The sequence below is a fragment of the Mytilus californianus genome, unplaced genomic scaffold (genome assembly GCF_021869535.1).
Source record: "Mytilus californianus isolate M0D057914Y unplaced genomic scaffold, xbMytCali1.0.p SCAF_7, whole genome shotgun sequence".
Taxonomy (NCBI): domain Eukaryota; kingdom Metazoa; phylum Mollusca; class Bivalvia; order Mytilida; family Mytilidae; genus Mytilus; species Mytilus californianus.
Window position 1 is genome coordinate 68,668,848 of NW_026262723.1, and position 19,593 is coordinate 68,688,440.

Genomic DNA, 19,593 nt, shown 5'->3' on the forward strand with positions numbered 1-19,593 from the left:
TGATCATAAACAAGCTTCTGCCCAAGTTTGGTAGAAATCCAGGATAGTTTAAGAAAGTTATTAAAATTTCAAAAACTTTAACCACATAGTGAATATTTGTGGACGCCGCCGACGGAATGTAGGATCGCTATGTCTCGCTTTTTCGACTAAAGTCGAAGGCTCGACAAAAATCAAGTTGTAAATATATCATGTATATTCAAGCTAAAAATAAGCTTAAATTGAATGAAAGGGTTAAAGGCAAATAGCTTGGATTCAAATGCAAAGGGATATTACCCAAGCCAGAAGTTCACTCCCACAAAAACTTTAAAAGCCACATACCAACTCATCTAAAATAGTTATTGTTTTGGGTTCTTTATATGCATAAACCTGGACATTATCCTATAAAAAGCTTAAGCTTTCCATAAAAAGTCCAAAATAAGACCAGATGTGACTGCATATTTATACATCCTGTAGATCAAAACAGAAGTCTTCTCTACAAAAGTCTTATTGCTAGACATGTAAGTTGATTAACTATGGAAAAGTTGCAACACATAAATATCATTCTTACAAACTTTACTGAAATAAATCTTTTAAATCCAAGCTTACACTCAAGTATTACTCAGCATGCTCAGTTAACTCTGCAAGTATATCAATACTTAGTTTTGAAAAAATAACCATTCCTAGTATATACCTTCACACATTCAAACAACGGTATACCATAATACGTCCCGTAAACGGGCGTATAAAAACTAGAAAAGAATAAATGAATAAATAATTTATTTCATATTTTTTCACCATCAATCAATGCAAATAAAAACATTTTGAGGTGTCATTTCATGACTGGCAAAGTTTTCTAAGAAGAATCATAATTTATTTCTACATTTAAATATCACAATGCACCATTTGCCAAATCAAAGAAAGGATTTCTATCACATCGTTGTAACCAGTTCTTAACATTTGATGGAGAATCTTTCTGGCCTTTGGATTGGTTGATGACAGACCACATGACAATGTCAGCCAATGACAATGTATTTCCTACTAACCAATCAGCAGATCCTAATTTGGAATTTAAAGATTTCAAAACTGCAGCGTTTTCTTTTTTATTTCCTCTAATGTACTGCTCTGCCAGATCTAGCCATTCATCAATCCTGGTAGCTCCCACAACACATTTGTCAAAATCTGGATTTATAAGTCTCTGTATATATCGAGCAATATTAGATTCTCCTTCTATAACTGTTTGCTTGTGGGGATTTACCATTAAAGTTGGACCATTCTGAACTGCAAACATATAAATGCGAATATAATATATTGTTTAATCAATATAAAATAGAACAAGAGGCTCTTAAGAGCCTGAATCTCTCACCTGTAATTTTTTGCTTAAATCTTTCATCAATGATTATTTTTGCTTTTCAATATGTATTAATGATTGGCTTTAAAATGCCATTTAAATGTTCTTTGTATCTGCCATATTTTCTTCAAAAGCAAAAAAAATGCATTTTACCCCCATGTTCCATCTTAGCCATAGTGGCTATGTTTCTTGGCATACAAGCAAATAAAATACAAAATTTATACTAGATACTCTGAAATTCATTCAGCCCAAGTTTGGCTGAAATTGATTCAGCAGTTTCAAAGGAGAAGATTTTTTAAAGTAAGCAAACTAGATGAACAAATTGTGAAAAATTGTCTTTAAAGGGCAATTACTCCTTAATGGGTCAATTGACAATTTTGGTCATATAAACTTATTTGTAGATCTTACTTTGCTAAACATTTTTGCTGTTTACAGTTTATCTTAATCTATAATGATATTCAAGATAATAACCGAAAACTGCAAAATTTCCTTAAAATCATCAATTCAGGGGCAATAACCTAAAAATTTGTAAGGGTACCGCAGAACCGAATGTCTAGCCTACTTTTGAGGTTGTCTATGTTTTCAGTGTGATAGGGGAATGCACATAATAGATTTACAGTTAATGAAATAAAACTTTTGAAATGTATGAAAAAAGTTATGCTTGTAAAAAATGAATACAGTATGCAATCAAATCCATAGATTTATAAAAGAGTTGAAACATAAATTTATTGAATGAACAAATGATAAAGAAGATAATTTTTACATTGCTTGATGATTTATCCCTTAATTCATCGATAAAAATACATGTAAATAGAAGATGCAATTATAAAATTTTGTTCAAAATAATTGATGCAACTAAAAAAGTAGAATATATGTGCAAATAAGAAAATTGTGTGTTATAGAAAAACTAAGTCCATTTATAAGTAATATACGGATAAACAGTTTACAAAATTTACTTCAAAATACTAGCTTTTGATCATAAACAAGCTTCTGTCCAAGTTTGGTACAAATCCAGGATAGTTTAAGAAAGTTATTAAAATTTATAAACTTTAACCACAGAGTGAATGTAATGTTAACTGGCAGAAAAACTAAGTCCATTTATAAGTAAAATACGGATAAACAGGATTTTTTTTTTTACAAAATTTACTTCTGGATACTATCTTATGATCACAAACAAGCTTCTGTCAAAGTTTGGTAGAAATCCAGGATAGTTTAAGAAAGTTATTAAAATTTCAAAAACTTTAACCACAGAGTGAATATTTGTGGACGCCGCCGACGTCGACGGAATGTAGAATCGCTATGTCTTGCTTTTGCGACAAAAGTTGCAGGCTCGACAAAAATCAGATACCTGATTTGGCTGATAATTTCAGGGCAGGTAGACCTTGACCTAATAAATACTTTAACTTCTTGTCTGATTTGCTCTAAATGCTTTAGTTTTTGAGATATGTCAAAAACTGCATTTTACCCTATGTTCTATTTTTAGCCATGGCGGCCATGTTTTCTGAGAAAACAAAAAATAAAACACAAACTTTATTCTAGATAACCTAAGAATCATTCAGCTTAAGTTTGGTTTAATTTGGTTCAGTAGTTTCAGAGGAGAAGATTTTTTAAAGTTAGAAAACATGATAAACAAATTGTGTAAAATTGTCTTTAAAGGGCAATAACTCCTTAAGGGGTCAATTGACAATTTTGGTCATATAAACTTATTTGTAGATCTTACTTTGCTGAACATTTTTGTGGTTTACAGTCTATCTTTGTCCATAATAATATTCAAGATAACCAAAAACTGCAAAATTTCCTTAAAATTACCAATTTAGTGGCAGCAACCCAACAATGGGTTGTTAGATTCATCTGGAAATTTAAGGTCTGATAGAATTTGACCTAATAAACAGTTTAACCCCGTGTCAGATTTGCTCTAAATGCTTTAGTTTTTGAGATATAAGCCAAAAACTGCATTTTACCCCTATGTTCTATTTTTAGCCATGGCGGCCATGTTTTTTGACGAAACAGAAAATTAAACACACACTTTATTCTAGATACCCTAAGGATCATTCAGCTCAAGTTTGGAGGGGATTTGTTCAGTAGTTTCAGAAAAGATGTTTGAAATAGTTTACACCGGACGGACGACGACAACGGACGACGACGAAGCCAAGTGATGGCAAAAGCTCACAATTCCTTTGAAAAGGTGAGCTAATAATACATATATTTTGTAGTTATGCTACTGCTTCATTTCAATGATCATGTAATTTCATTTAAAGTTCAGTGTAAGTGATTCTTTAATAACAATCAGATTGAACAAGTAAAACTGTGAGCTACTGCTCACTGATGATACCCCCGCCGTAATATTTCGGTAAACAGGAAGTTGTTGAGTGATGAATCTGAAAACGCATCACACAGTGTAAATTACTTATATAAACCCTGAAACCAAATTTCAGAAATCCTTGTCAAGTAGTTCCTGAGAAAAATGTGAAGAAAATTTCAACTTGGCTATCATGTGTAAAATAATACACGTGTTCGGTAAACAGGAAGTTGTTGAGTGATGAATCTGAAAACGCATCACACAGTGTAACTTACTTATATGAACCCTGAAACCAAATTTCAGAAATCCTTGTCAAGTAGTTCCTGAGAAAAATGTGACGAAAATGTTCAACTTAGCTATCATGTGTAAAATAATACAAGTGTTGGGTAAACAGGAAGTTGTTAAGTGATGAATCTGAAAACGCATCACACGATGTAACTTACTTATATAAACCCTGAAACCAAATTTCAGAAATCCTTGTCGAGTAGTTCCTGAGAAAAATGTGACGAAAATTTTCAACTTGGCTATCATGTGTAAAATAATACAAGTGTTGGGTAAACAGGAAGTTGTTGAGTGATGAATCTGAAAATGCATCACAGGGTGTAACTTACTTATATAAACCCTGAAACCAAATTTCAGAAATCCTTGTAGAGTAGTTCCTGAGAAAAATGCGACGAAAATATTCATGGGATGGACGGACTGAAGGATGGACTGACAGAAGGACAGACAGAGGTAAAACAGTATACCCCCCCTTTTTTAAAGCGGGGGTATAATAATTACAGATCCTATGTCCAGTCTTTACTTACAAGGATCTGACAAAAATCTACAAAATTCATCATCATACAGAAGTAATTTTTTAAACAACTCAAGAGGCATTACTCTTGAATGGATATTGCAGCAATAGTGAACCTTGACATACACTTCATAGTAGGTACAAAGCTAATAACAAAATTAGTATGTTCTTATTCAAAGCAAACTTAAATTACATGTACCATCCAGAAATAGTTCTTTATCAAGTTGAGATAGAAATTCTCAAAAGGCAGTGAAAATGCAACATGACCTGCATTTTCATTTTTGTAGTACATAGATACATGTATGGTTGAAGTTTAAAGGTCCTAATCATAACATGCATAAGCCAAAGTAATTTATAATCTAAAAATTGTTTTTCTTATTTGGAAACAATTCAAGGGGTATAGCTCTGGAACAGTAATTGTGAAAACAAAACTTGACATACGTTTACACCAATGTAGTTGGTTGGTAGCTGAAGGAATGTAACAAAGCTGTATAAAATTTAATTCTGAAGCAAAATAAAGTTACAATCTGAAAACAGTTTTTACCATTTTTCAATAATTAAAGGAGCCTAAATTGGAAATTATTGAGGCAGTAGTAAAAAAATATTCTTGATCTTCCTTTTATGCTAGGTAGAAATGTTGTATGGTTCCAAGGTCCTACTATCAAGAAAACATATCATACAGAATGTGTTTTTTTCTATTTTGAGATACTGTGGATTCACTTATTTTCGTGGGTACAAATTTTCGTGGATTAAGGAAAACTTACATATTCGTGGGTATCTAATTTCATGGTTTTGCCGAAGTTTGCATACAAGCCTATAGAAAAAATTTTATTCCTTGAACATTTAATGTCGTGGTTCACCTTTACCCACGAAATCCACGAAAATTGGTATCCAACGAATAATAATGAATCCACAGTAGTTCAAAGCGCACATATTTTGAAAGGTAGTTGATGCAGCAGTAAAAATCAAACTTGACCTGCAGTTCATGACAGACAGTATTTTTTGCAGGGTCTTGGTAGTATATATATTATAAATAAAATTCTACCATCAATGATAAATTCCCTAGCGGACGAAAATACATGTACATAACCAAAGATGAACTGTTAACACAGAGATATGTCTCGCCTATTTGTTATTTTGATAATGCAAATGTTGAAATTAAAATAGCAATACTTTAACATGTAAGTTATGCAAGTATTCAAAGTCAATGAACCATGACTGAAGGTACAGGGCTAAACAATCTCCATGGAAATGAGATGTGCCAATGTTAATACAACTGCAAACGAAATACCATTATCTTTTCGCAAGTCGTTCCCTTTAAACAAACCTAAACACAAACATTAACTTGTAAACTATGTAAAAGTTTCAAAGTTAATGAACCATAATTAGGGGGTGGGGTTATATAATCTCCATGGAAATGAAACTTGCAAATGCCAGTACATTTGCATACCAAATATCATTGACTTTACATGAGTGGTTCATCTTAAACTGACCTTATCACAAACTAATACATGAAAACTAAGCAAAAGTTTCAAAGTCAATAGACCTTGAATGAGGGGGCGGGGCCAAATAATCTCCATGGAAATGAGATATGCCAATGCTTATACAACTGCATACCAAATATCATTGACCTATCACTAGTGGTTCCCCATAAACTGACCTAATCACAAACTAATACATGTAAACTAAGCAAAGTTTCAAAGTCAATAGACCTTGACTGAGGGGGCGGGCCAAATAATCTCCATGGTAATGACATGTGCCAATGCTAATACAAGTGCATACCAAATATCACTGACCTACCACTAGTGGTTCCCCATAAACTGACCTAATCACAAACTAATACATGTAAACTAAGCAAAGTTTCAAAGTCAATAGACCTTGACTGAGGGGGGCGGGGCCAAATAATCTCCATGGTATTGAAATGTGCCAATGCTAATACAACTGCATACCAAATATCATTGACCTACCACTAGTGGTTCACCATGAACTAGACCTAATCATAAACTAATACATTGTTGACGCCGCTGCCACCGACGCTGCCGCCGGAAACTGCATACCTATGTCTCGCTTATTGACTCCGTCAAGGCGAGACAAAAACCACTATTGAGGTTTCTTACTAGAGATAAGCACATGAACAAGTCTTATTTATACGAGCATTCAATTCTCCCTCTTTTAACTTCAAAATATGCTTTAAAGTTTGCCAAAGTCAAATGATTGTTGCAATAGTACTTCAAAAATAATATCTTGTTGTTTGATTCTAGAAAATTGCAATGGTTAATTATCATTTAGTTTCCATAACTTCATTTTAATTAGAACAGCCTTTGGTACTACATTCCACAAAAAATACTTCCAATCTGCAAATATCTGACATATGTGTGTAAATAACAGATATTTACCTTTCTTCCACAAAAGAGTAAAAGCAATTTCATTTCCATCTCTATTTGTGCAGCCACCATTCTGAAAGACTTCTCGTAGATTCTGTGGCATACTAACAACACTGGAGTGGACATAGGATGTGGCAAACACTTTAAACATTTCACTAGCCACTTTATACAGGACGAGTAGAGACAAAGGTGGACTGTCTGGGTCAGCACTCACTACTAAGTCATGGATAACATCTCCCTGAAATTCATATTTAATCAGAACTTCCAATAGTGAAATATAATACTATTGCACTCTTAAACTATCTTGTAGATACAGACAATGACAATGACAAGTCTAAAAATGTACTTAAATATGCCAGGAAAAAGAAAAGCATTTGAAATCCAGTGTGATGAAGGACTGAATAACAGTGCATTTATCAATCGCCTAAAAGTTGATCAAACCAGCATTGCCTACTTTGAATTTATTTATTTTTGTGGACTTAGGATAAATGTTTTTCAGTGGATATTCGATTTCATTGTTGTAGGGGGTGAAAGTACAGATACATGCACCATCAGTTAAGATATTCTATTCATTAAAAGATAAAGATTGTTTTCCATGAATGTATATAACAGATAAAATAGACATTCTTGTTATGATGTCTTCATACCAGATTAAGTTTTTGCTGTGAAAACAATGGTACACTGGATTGGTCTGATGATGTACCCTGCACAGATTTTGATGATGTCACAGCAGTTTTTGATGATGTCATATCTGTGGACATTGTGTATTTGTAACTCAGTTGTTTTACTGTATCTCTTAGGCACTGTAACCTGCTGAAAATTTCGTTCTGTTTTCTTTCCAAGGCTGCTAATGGATCAGATTCTGCACTTGGTATCTCATCATCCTAAAAATAAATTTTATTTTTTATAAAATTCTTAGACTTATATGATTTGCATTATTCGTGTTATTAGTAATCCTTACTATGATTTCTTTCAAGTGCTTTCCAAATATTTGTTGCAAGTCATTTTTTTATAAATAGTGTTTACCAGACAATTTGTCTAACCAATATGCAAAATGGTAAGTTATAATCATGTTACACATACAAAATATGCAAAACAATTTAACATTATTTAAAATATTGAAATCAAAGTGCTTGTGAGCACTGAAGGGTAAAGATTGCTTTCATTTTGCAATTTGGTGAATTTTTATATGCTACAGGGTAGGCAAGTTAAAAATTTGAGTTGGAGTTATCTTCCTTTGTTCATGATTGTACATTTGTAGTTGAACCTATTTTTATAACACATTCATACACCATGCATACTTATATAATTTTTAATAAAAAAATGTTTTCTTGACAAGTATTGTAGTTCAAATACACATCATACATGTATTGTAGCTTAAATATCAAAGTATAACATATCATTAATAAATTGCATGACATTGACTGGATAGGATCTAAATAATGATCACTTCACTCCACTATTTTGTTTGAACTATCAAAGGTAGTGATCAACCTTGGAAGATATAGATATCAAGTCAGTACCATAGGGTTTTGATTGCATTTCATGCAATCTTTACCCAAAAACCTAATATTGATTTAATATAGATTGATAAATGGCCTTTTCCATAACGACCAGGTTATTATCCAGACTCTCATTTCAGCCAATGGTGCCAGCCAGGAGTCTGATATGGGCCAAGAGAACTATGCCGATATGAAAAAGGCCATAAGTATTAATCATGCTTAATTGAACAATGTACATGCATGATGCAACCCTGTTTACACAAAACATGAATTTCTTGAAAACTTCAACTAAAATAATAAAATGTTCTTGAAGTTGGTCATGCTATCATACAATGTATTTTCATAATTTAGATGCTTGAACAATTAAAAGATGACTGTTGCCATGTTATATTACAATTAGTAACATTTATCTACAATTTTAGTCAATTTAGCTAAATTTGAATTATGACTATCAGGCATAAAACCTTGGCCTTTCATTTAAATAAACTGCAGTGCACTTAGTAAATAAAACAGTAAATATCAGCTGTTTTGAATTACAATTCACTTTTCACGCAATAAAAATCAAAATAGAAACCTTTGAATTTGCACTTTAGACCGTGCAAAAGGTTGAGCAATGATACTAATGAGATGAGTACATGTACAAAATTGTAATTTACTGCATGCAAAAAAATACAACTTTTCTTTCGTGCAGATTTATCAGACTTTCAAGAATAATCTATAGCTATATCAAACTTACCATGCTTAGTGTTGTATGAAAAAAGACATTTGGAAAATAACTGTTCCATAAAATTCACTTCAGTAATGTCTTTTTCATCATTTGACTGTACCGTTTAATCATGTCATTTAAATAAATATGTGTGTATTGTACATGCCCATTTGAATTGTGTAAAACAAACTGATCATCAATACATATGGTAATTTTGTGAAAAGTGCTATTCAGAAATTATCAATTGTATAACAAAATATTTTCAGAAGTCACCTTTCCTTTTCCTTTGACTAGTTTAATAAACCACACCTGTAGGAATATATATATCCTTACATGAACTGCAAGATAAGAAATAATTTTACCTCCATTTTTATTTACAAAACTTTTCAATAATTAGACATTTTGAACATTTTATTTTTCACTATTTCTTATATAGAAATTAGAGAGTATATAACATTTTAATAAGTGTAATACTTTAGCAATGTCCAACATCATCGATTTTGAGGACCCTTGACAGTGTTTTTTTCTATTCATATGTTAATATTTTCATCAATGAGGGAATTTCAAATTTATGGTAGTTCATTGATAGATAGTCTGTTAAATATATTAACCTTTTTTTTTTTCAGACAAAGAACAATTTAGAGCTAGACATATTTTATTGACACATATCTTTTGTTGAAGACAGTATGCTGATCTCTAGAGGTGTCAAAGTATTTTGTGTCGTTAGGTTACAGTCTCATTGACGTAAACCCCACCTCCTCTATTATTCATATTCTGTAATGCCACCATAATTTCCAAACTAATAGAATTCTAATCATGAAAATGTTGAGAGTGTTCCTTAAAAGCAGCCTACCCTGATTTTATTTACATTGCAATTGTTTCTAACTTGGGCCATAAGCTAAAATGTTTAACTAGTTCATCAGTTTGTAGGGAAGAATTCAAACTGAATAATGTACAACATTTTAGCAAAATGGTGTTGTGAAAGGACAAACCTTACAAATATACACATTTATACTTACACCAAGATGTCGTTAAATGAAATTTAATACCCTGCATTTATCATACTTTTCAATAACATATGGTCAAATCACTAAATTATTGAAAACTATCATTCTGCATTGACAGTTATATCTTGGTGTAAATTAGATACACCCATTAGGGCTAACACCCTCAAGGTGTATCTAATACATACACTGCATGAGACACAATACACACAAACAAGTTATTAAATTACATTTAAAACACTAAATTTGCTTGAACCTACATTTGTTAGTACAGTATTTTCTTTCTCTGTATTCTTTTCAACTTCCTTTTTATTTTTACAGAAATCAAGTGTATTTCCCATATTATCTACACGTTTAATAACAATACACACATCTCCCTGAAGATGTTGTGCTAACAGCATTAATTATAAATTCTTGCTTCATGCACTGCAATGCAATGATTACAGTTACTAAATAATGTGTCAGCTACAAATTACTTGCTACAATCTAATCAGTCATAATGGTGCTAAAACATATAAAAAGTTTTTTCGGAGATATAAACTTCAATATAAAAGATCCTTGTAATTCTTTAATTCCAGGAATTTTAATTTAACTATATTACTTTAAAAGTTGTTTTTTTTAAAGTGCATTTAGAAACTCTCTGATATAAGCTGACAGTATTTGTATCTAAGCAGGGGCAATAATCAAACAGCTTTTGTAATGTTTTTATTTACTTTATTTTCTTTTTTCTGGGAGATAGCAAGGACAAAATTGATTATAAGAAAATATATATGCAACTTTTATACGAAAATCTTTTAAATTATCAATTTTTTTGTGAAGAAACGTTTCTTCTTAGACAGTCTGACTTAAAAACAATATTTATGATAAACCAATTTGTCTTCTGGTCACCAAGTTAATTTTCTGATAATTATGTTCTTTTATTGGAGAACCTAGTTTCTTTAACTGATTAAATAATATTATAAATCACAACATTTACACAACATTTATCAATATTTGATTAGAAAAATTTACCACATATTTTTAGTCTGGAAGAGGTTACAAAAATTGCTTTGGAAACTAGAAACTTAATGAAAAGCAGATCTATCCATTCACTCAAAAATGTCTATACAATTTTCACTGTGCTTATAAAAGGGGTTTTGCAGTTTCACAACACCAAAACAACATAACACTTTCAAGTTGCAGTTTTAATTAATTATTTCAAAGTTGCTGGAGAAAGGTTGGTGTTTAGTATAAGTTAAGGTGTTAGTAGTTTACTGATGTTCAAATCTCCTAAATCATTTAGGAACAGACAAATCAAGGTAACAAACAAATACAGAGGGAATCGTATGGACTCCAAATGGAGCGAGACAGTGTGGAGTGTAATGAAAACATTCTTATCATCCAAGTAATGTTTCATAATAGGTTTGGAAAAATCAATCAGGTATTTAGTATGCACAGTAGTGTAATGAAAAAACAGAGTTTGACATTTACATGAAAACATTATAACATTTATATCAAATAATTAATTTATTTGTTCTAAATATTGTTTTATAGAGCAATAAGTTATTGTTTTGTTTTCTAGCAAAAAAAGGTTATTGCATATTTGTTACTGAATAATTTTTCTACTATCATGACTGTAATTATTAAATATATGATATAGACATGATAGAAGGAAATTAATATTTTAGCAAAATGAATGATTTTTTTACTGGCAATGTAAAGGAAGAGCCAAGTTATCTCCCTTTCATATTATGCATTCAAAATATTTTTCAGTGATTCACAGAATCTTAACTCATCTAACAAGTATATTTTCAACTTACTTTGATAAAAAAAAATTTAAAGCCATTCTAACAATTATAAAAACAAACTGTTAGCTGAATGTCCTTCCATGTCTTTATGATAAAACTTTTCATACATAAATTCAAATTATTTTTATACTGGTGTGTCTGATAATTATATGAAGATTTTTACCTAATTTCTTGTCAAACATTGGAATTGAATAGTACACATATTTATATTACACTGCACTTGACTTATCAACTAATCTTTCTTAATGCAGTAATTTCTCTCAAAAATCTCATAAATTTGGCATCTAATACCGCTTTAAGAAATGGCAGAATTTTTGACCAGATGATCAGTCAGAAGAAAAGAACTTGAGCTGCAACTCGATCTTGATCATTATGTTGATATAATGAGCAACAGATATATTATATAATGAGTGGATACATTTTAAAAGTTCATGCAAATATAAAATTTTCTGTGTTTGAATTGAATAATAGCTATAGGGTGCAATTTAATGCCTTAGATTGGACATAAAAACACATGTACCATTAAATGTATGGTGTATGGTACAAATGTGGTTGAAATTTGTTTTATCTGTCAATGAAATAATACAGTACACAAAAGATTGTTAAGTAAAAATCTATATCTCGCTGGCGTTAAGGGACTCACTCTGAAACAGGGTTATTGCTGGCATATGGAAGTTAAGCAGCACTGTGGTATATGACCAGGTCATATATATCTAATACAGTCTATGAGTGATTTTTCAGACTTAAACACCAAGTCACTGAAAATTCCTGACAGAGTGTGTGTAATGTAACCCCTTTCTTCCCCTTATTTTGCAAATACATGTATTCAAACATAAACTAAATTGGCATTATAATGTCTACAATATTTTAATATCTAAAAGCTAAATGAACTTTGAACATGATGGATGGCAGGGTCAACTGACACATTTGTGTATGACATATGCACATCATTTATAGTATATCTTAATCATTTATCAAAATATTGTTTACATATCATGCATAATTTCTGTAACATAACACTTAAACCTCACATTGAAATATTTCACACAGGTTCACAACAATTCCATGCATTACATTGTTCACCTGACATACTTAATGATGCCAAGGTTCTCACTAAGGTGAGTCCATGAGTCCTCATGGAAAATCTGTCTGGACTCATCATTTTCAAAACTGGTGAGTCCAAAGATGCATCAAGATTGTAAAATGTTGTATTAAATTAGCTCAAATATCATCATTTTATGACAAAAGTTTATGACTCGCAATGGCCTAAAATGACGAGTCCCTGGACTCCTCTTTAAAAATCCTTATTGAGAAACTTGTGATGCATTTAAGACGAAATCAGGATTTCATTTTTATATAAACACTGGAGCATGAAAATTAGGGTAATGTCATATGAATTATATCATTGTTCTCCCCATGACCTTTTAGCATAGTCATTAAAAACAAGTCAATTTTCTAAATTGATTTACAAAAAAAAACTACTATGCTAATCTGTACTTAAAAAACTTTACATTTAAACATTTAAGGCTATCCTAAATACACCAGAAGAGAAATGTGACTAATAGATACGTATGAACTACCGTATTGAGTTCTATCACTTTCCAACCATATAAATCAGTGCCATATAATATATTTCATAATGAAAGAAATAAAAATTCTAATAATACAATATGTAAGAAAAAAAGATTTTTATTTTCTGAATTCAATATCAAACTTGTGACAACCTAGAAAATAGCAGATTCTTATACTTTTCAAAGTTGAACAATAGTTTTTTGGACAATGAATTAAGTTTTTAAAAAATATATAACCAATTGAAGGAGTGTGAAATGCCTGTCATATCTATTTTTTTACCTATTCTGAAATACTGTAATTTCAGAAATTATTGCTAAGTTTTTAATAATGTGAATAATGCAACTGCTGGAGTTTTGCAATAATCAGATCTCTCATTCTGATATCTGATACCTATATTTGTATGTAGCTTTTCTTAAAATTGCAATAATTAAACTTGCATTTTTGTTCATTTTTCTAAAAATCAACAATAATAAATGCAAACAATCATTTCTGAATTTACAGTAACTAATTAAATAATACAGTGGACTCAAAGTCAGCCGGACTAGAGAAATTTTTCAAGATACCCATAGTTCAACTCAAACAAATACCAGCAGAAGTTTGACAGACCAAGGGACAACACTCTTGCTTAGCTTGGTAAGGCTAAAAAAAAACCAGATGAATATCATCAATATGGGCAGGGGATCGACATTCTATTCTGAAATCAGTTTATCGGATCTGTATGTAATGGTCTTTTATTATTATAATAAAATCATATGATTTTTCAACTCTTATTTATTTCTTTGTACAGTTACAATATTTTCCTGTGGTTTTTAGCCGAGAAAGTAATTTCCAATCGATCTTAGTGTGATCTAAAATTGACAAAATTGTTCGTTCAAGTATATTTGGAAAATTTAGATTTCATTTCATTTTATTTTATTTCAATCTTTTTCTGCAAGGGAAAATACAAAAAGATTAAAGATGTTGATTAACTAGTTTTGAGTTGATCACTAAGTCTTTATCCCTACTTTATGCACAACCATGCTCATTAATGTATGATTACGGTTAATTGTTTTTAAAACATTTTGAATAATTTTACATAAACATTAACAATGTATCACTAATTATTTATCATGGTGATAGAAGATAATCTTAGGTAAACACTCCTGGAAAAAAGGAAATTTAACTACACTTGTATTGTCAGATGAACTCTTCAGTCTATTTAAAATCCTAGAGGTCATGTTTTGACATGTGTATTAGTTTGAGATAAATAATGCAATTTGAATGCTTTTGTTAACCATGGGATTGTAAATTTTGGTAAGAGTCAACCGAAATTTAGACTCATCATATGTAATAATTATGTATGATATATATATTATAAGGTAATCTCATCCACTTTTTATGTATTTTGATTTTATTTCCATTCATGTTTTTGTGTTTTGAATGAGAATGTATTGTTTTCATAATGTCCCTTTCGGAGGCCCATAATTGGAAATCAAGAACTTTTAACTTTGTATCATGATGGTTTTCTTACAATAAGATACAGGAATCTTAAAACAGAGATTACTCTGTTAAAAAGCTCCTTTATGAGGATTTGACTTTAGTTCTTCCATAGTTTTAAGCAAATTAATGTATATTTTACATCAATAATCTTCAAAAATACAAGTGAAGAGTTGTTGTAATATGTACTCGTCGAATTTTATTCAATGACAGCATGCCCACTCCTGAAAAGCAATCAACACATCGGTAAAATGACTTTCATTACAATCAATTCAGGCAGAGGACTATCGCATGCAATTTTAATAATGTCACAGAGACCCATAAACCAGTTCAATCTGGTCAAGAAAGTGAAAACAAAAAGAACAGACTTACCTGATGACTGAAATCACAGGATTTGAATTCTAGACACTTCGACACCGACACAAATTGGCATGGATGAAAGACATGGCACCAGAGAAAGACAGTTGGGTATCAAGACAAGCTATTATGATTATATTCCACTGTTAAGCTTTTAGACTTTATTATTAACAATTGATTCTGTGGACACAGTGGCCTGATACTGATTAAGGTTTCTTAGATTTAATACATGTCTTCTGTTTAGAAATTTTGTGTTATTATTTGGGTTTGTCTGGGACATGATATTTTGACAGTAACTATTCCAAGGGTCAGTAGAAGGAAATGTTTTGTATTTTTTCTATCTCTTTTTTGAGCACTCAACTGTCTCAAGACTCTAGCATTTACATCATTATAAATATTTTTAAAAAAATGTCATAATGAAAGATATTACTTTCTATATTAGTCTGACATTGTGAAAGTATACAAAATTCTAAAGTGTTGACAATTTTATGATGTTCTAGGCTTTTACTCAATATTGTTTTATCATTTTTTCATTATTAATTTTTCTTAACTTTTAATGATACCAGGAAAATATAGAGATAAAAAAATGAGGTGCCGAATATGTTTTGGTCCCAGGTCCCGAAATGATGCAAGAAAATGTCAGATAGATTATATATATAATCAAGGATAAAATGTACTTTCACTTTTTCAGAAGAAAGCTTCTTGTAAATGTATAATAATCTGGACAGTCAGTATTGTACAAACCTGGCTATGGTAGTTTCGACAAGAGTACATGACATCGGGAATAGATGTTTGTTCATCATTATTGTAAAAAGTCTCTACTTTGTACATTGTTCAACTGTTTGCCGGCCCACACGTGTGATCTGTCAAAGAGCAAAGGGACGGAACTCGAAAACATAGGTCTGACTAATACCCACATTCGGTTTTAAGAAAATATAAACATAAACACCCCTTTAAAGAAACTCAATAGTCTCTCTGAAATACTAGTATAATCTCAAAGTTCAATAATTACATTAGATGTATGTTTCATTATAATACGTTATTCTGATTGGCTACACTGCAATCTCACGTTATTCCTTAATCAACTTCATTACACAATAAAAATTGATCATTCATGATGACACGAGGTCCCACAATAAAGTGCACAGGTAGATTAAATAAAAACTTGATAAAAATCGTGTTTTCATTATACTAGCTAAAAAATGTAATTATAAGTATTGAATGCTTCTTTTTGTAACTTCATAGGGTTGTAAAAGCGTTGACCGTGCGCACATTTTTAGAATGAAGCGCTTCCGCTCTTCATACAAAATGTACTTCGGTCAACGCTTTTACACCCCAATGAAGTTACAAAAAGAAGCATTCAATTCTTAAATGAAGCATGAAACTGGTGTGCATCGATGATCACCATTTGGTCAGCAAATTGTCAAAAATATGCACTGTCAATTAACACGTACGATTTCTATCTTTTAATGGCATTCTCGTCTAGATTAACAGAATAAGAATAGAATAAGAATAAGAATAAGAATTTTATTAGTTTAAAATCCAAACAATAGGATTGTTACTAAATAAACAAACCAATACAAAACCAAAACAAAACAAACAAACAGACAGACAGACAGGCATATTAATGACAAAACGATAGACATTAAACAATACAAACATGTAGCATTGAAAAAAAAAATAAAGATTATTAATATAAAGTATTATACTATTTTTGACAGCATGCCTCCTCTATAAAATTACCAATACAAATATTATGATTATATATAACATTATAAGTTAAGCCACCAATCACACACAGTTCATATATTGACATTATAATTGTTTCTCTCATTATACATTTCACTTATATTGTTAACAATGATAAGTAAAATATCACATTCTTCACAAGAAAATATAAAATCAAATTTGTTTTCTTTACTCATTGAATTAAAACTGGGGACAATATTAGAAATTTCATTAAACATTTTGATCCTAGTTTTATTAATTTCTGTACATGTTATGATAAAATGGTATTCATCTTCCACCTCTTTATGGCATAAAGGACATATTCTATTTTCCAAGGCTGTTTTGTTGTATCTACCGCGTTCAACAGCCAGCATACTATTACTTATTCTTATTTTGGCATAATTTTTTGTAACATTTTTATCTAAATTCAATAAAAGGTACTTTTCTAGTTCATACTTTACTTTAAATTTTCTGTAGGTTCTTAGTTTATTTCCATTTATTGAATTATCATCATCAAAGAGACAATTTTTCCAAAATATAATGTAATTTTCATTGAGCTTCTTCACGAGGGCTAAAAGTAATCGTTTTTTAGAAAAGGTACATTGATTTTCCCAAACATGAGTGAAATTCAATTTTGATAGTAGCATTTTAATTTTTGAAGCAAATCCATCATTTAACTGCTTGTTAACTTTATAAACATTATATAATAAAGACTCATTTTCATTTGAATTTAAAATATGTAACCAAAATCCTACAGAAGACTTAAGGGCCTGTATACCAATAGGGTACATTCCCAATTCAGCTAATACAGCTGTATTTACTGCCTTTGAATTAACATTAAGAAGACTTTTCGCAAATTTGATCTGGAGTTTTACTGATTCCATTGAGATTCAAGAGTTTTGTTGTTCATCACAATATTTAGTGACCATATCTCACTACAATACAGTAATATTGGACTAACACAAGAATTAAAAAGTTTCATTTGGGAAAAAACATCCATCTTATCTGAGTAAAGGATTTTTTTAATACAAAACAATGCCTTTGAAGCTTTTTTTACAGAGGAGATTTACAGCATTAGTGAAAATTCCTGATGGCTTGAATAGTATACCTAAATATTTATATTCTGTGCAGCATTCGATTACTTCATTATTCAATACAAACTTGTCTTTAGTAAGTTTTTTACCACTTTTATTAAATATCATTGTTTTCGTCTTGTCAAGATTGACAGTCAAGTTCCATTTTCACAATAAGTGTTTAACTTGTTTAGACAATTTTGTAAACCTTCTGAAGATTCTGATATTAATACTAAGTCATCAGCATATAAAAGACTAGACAATTTTATGTCATGTAATGTTACAGGATCACATGAGTTATCAAACATGGAGGTTAAATCATTTATATAAAAAGAAAATAAGGTAGGGCTTAGAATGCAGCCTTGTTTTACTCCAACTGTGGAAGGAAACATCTTAGTAATGCCTTCAGTGACTTTAACTGCAAATAAAACTTCTTTGTACATATCTTTTAGAATATTGAGGAATGGTCCATTTATGTTATATTCAGCAAGTTTGTGTAACAGGGCCTCTCTATTTATAGTGTCAAAAGCTTTTTTTAAATCAATAAAACATGCATATATTCTTTTGTTTGATTTAAAAGCTTTATCAATAATAGTTTTTAAAGTTAGAATGTGATCACTAGTTCTGCATCCTTTTTTGAATCCAATCTGTTCACGACAAATAATTTTATTAGTTTCAGAATACTTTTCTAAACGATTATATAAAACTCTTGAGAAAAATTTTCCTAAGCAGCTAGAAAGTGCTATACCTCTGTAGTTTGAGGGGTTATTAAAACACCCTCCTTTAAAAACTGGTTTAATGTAATTTTCTCTTAATGTAATTAACAAGCTTTTTACTTTCCGATCTATGAAAAAGTTTTACTGTTGCAATATACAATATCAAATTATACTGCCGAAGTAATTTATTTTAACTTTTGTACACAACAAAATGCTGGAAATAGTTGTGACCAAAAGTGAAAATAAATTTTCCGCGCATAAAAAAATAAACCGGACTAGCAATAGGGGAAGATGGATATTACGTCCATAACCCCCATCCCAAGAAATTCAAATGGCGACCCCTAATGATAAACCGAAGATCAATATAATATAAGTTTTACAGTGCTTTTCAATTGACTTAAACATCGATTTATTCAAATACAATTATTTAAATTTATCTTAGTTCTACGTGTTTTGGGGTATTACAAAAAGGATGATATCGTCTACCCACTTTAGTCAGAAGTCTTGTGATGTCACTGTCTCTGAATTGACATATTTGCCCGAGAAAGGCTAATTTTCACAAAGTTCAAGGTAAAATTACAGTTTCAGAGATATCAGTAACAAATTTCCTTTCCAATTAACAAAATGTGCCATTATTGAAACGATATTTAAAGTTTTAAAACAAAAATATAATGAATATGTCAATGCTTTATGTATACTCATAAGAATTTATAAACAGCTCCCTAAATGAATCCTCCCTTAATTAAGATAATGATTTTATGGTTCGCCAAACAAAGTTCTTAGTTAGCCTAAAATCAAAGTGATCGAAATCACTAATTAAAAAATTGGAAGAGTTGTAGGCACATGCATGTAGTTTCATAAAATTGAGA

At 30.7% G+C, this 19,593-nt stretch overlaps 1 protein-coding gene across 1 annotated transcript; it reads right to left on the minus strand.

Moving 5' to 3' along the window:
- Positions 1-739: 739 nt before the first annotated feature.
- Positions 740-16,106, minus strand: LOC127709964 (aminoacyl tRNA synthase complex-interacting multifunctional protein 2-like). Its single transcript, XM_052215672.1, has 4 exons — positions 15,952-16,106; positions 7,451-7,687; positions 6,816-7,041; positions 740-1,257 (listed from the first exon to the last, which is right to left on the minus strand). Exons 1-4 carry the CDS (start codon positions 16,036-16,038, stop codon positions 869-871), a joined length of 939 nt encoding a protein of 312 aa, XP_052071632.1. The 5' UTR covers positions 16,039-16,106; the 3' UTR covers positions 740-868.
- Positions 16,107-19,593: the final 3,487 nt, after the last annotated feature.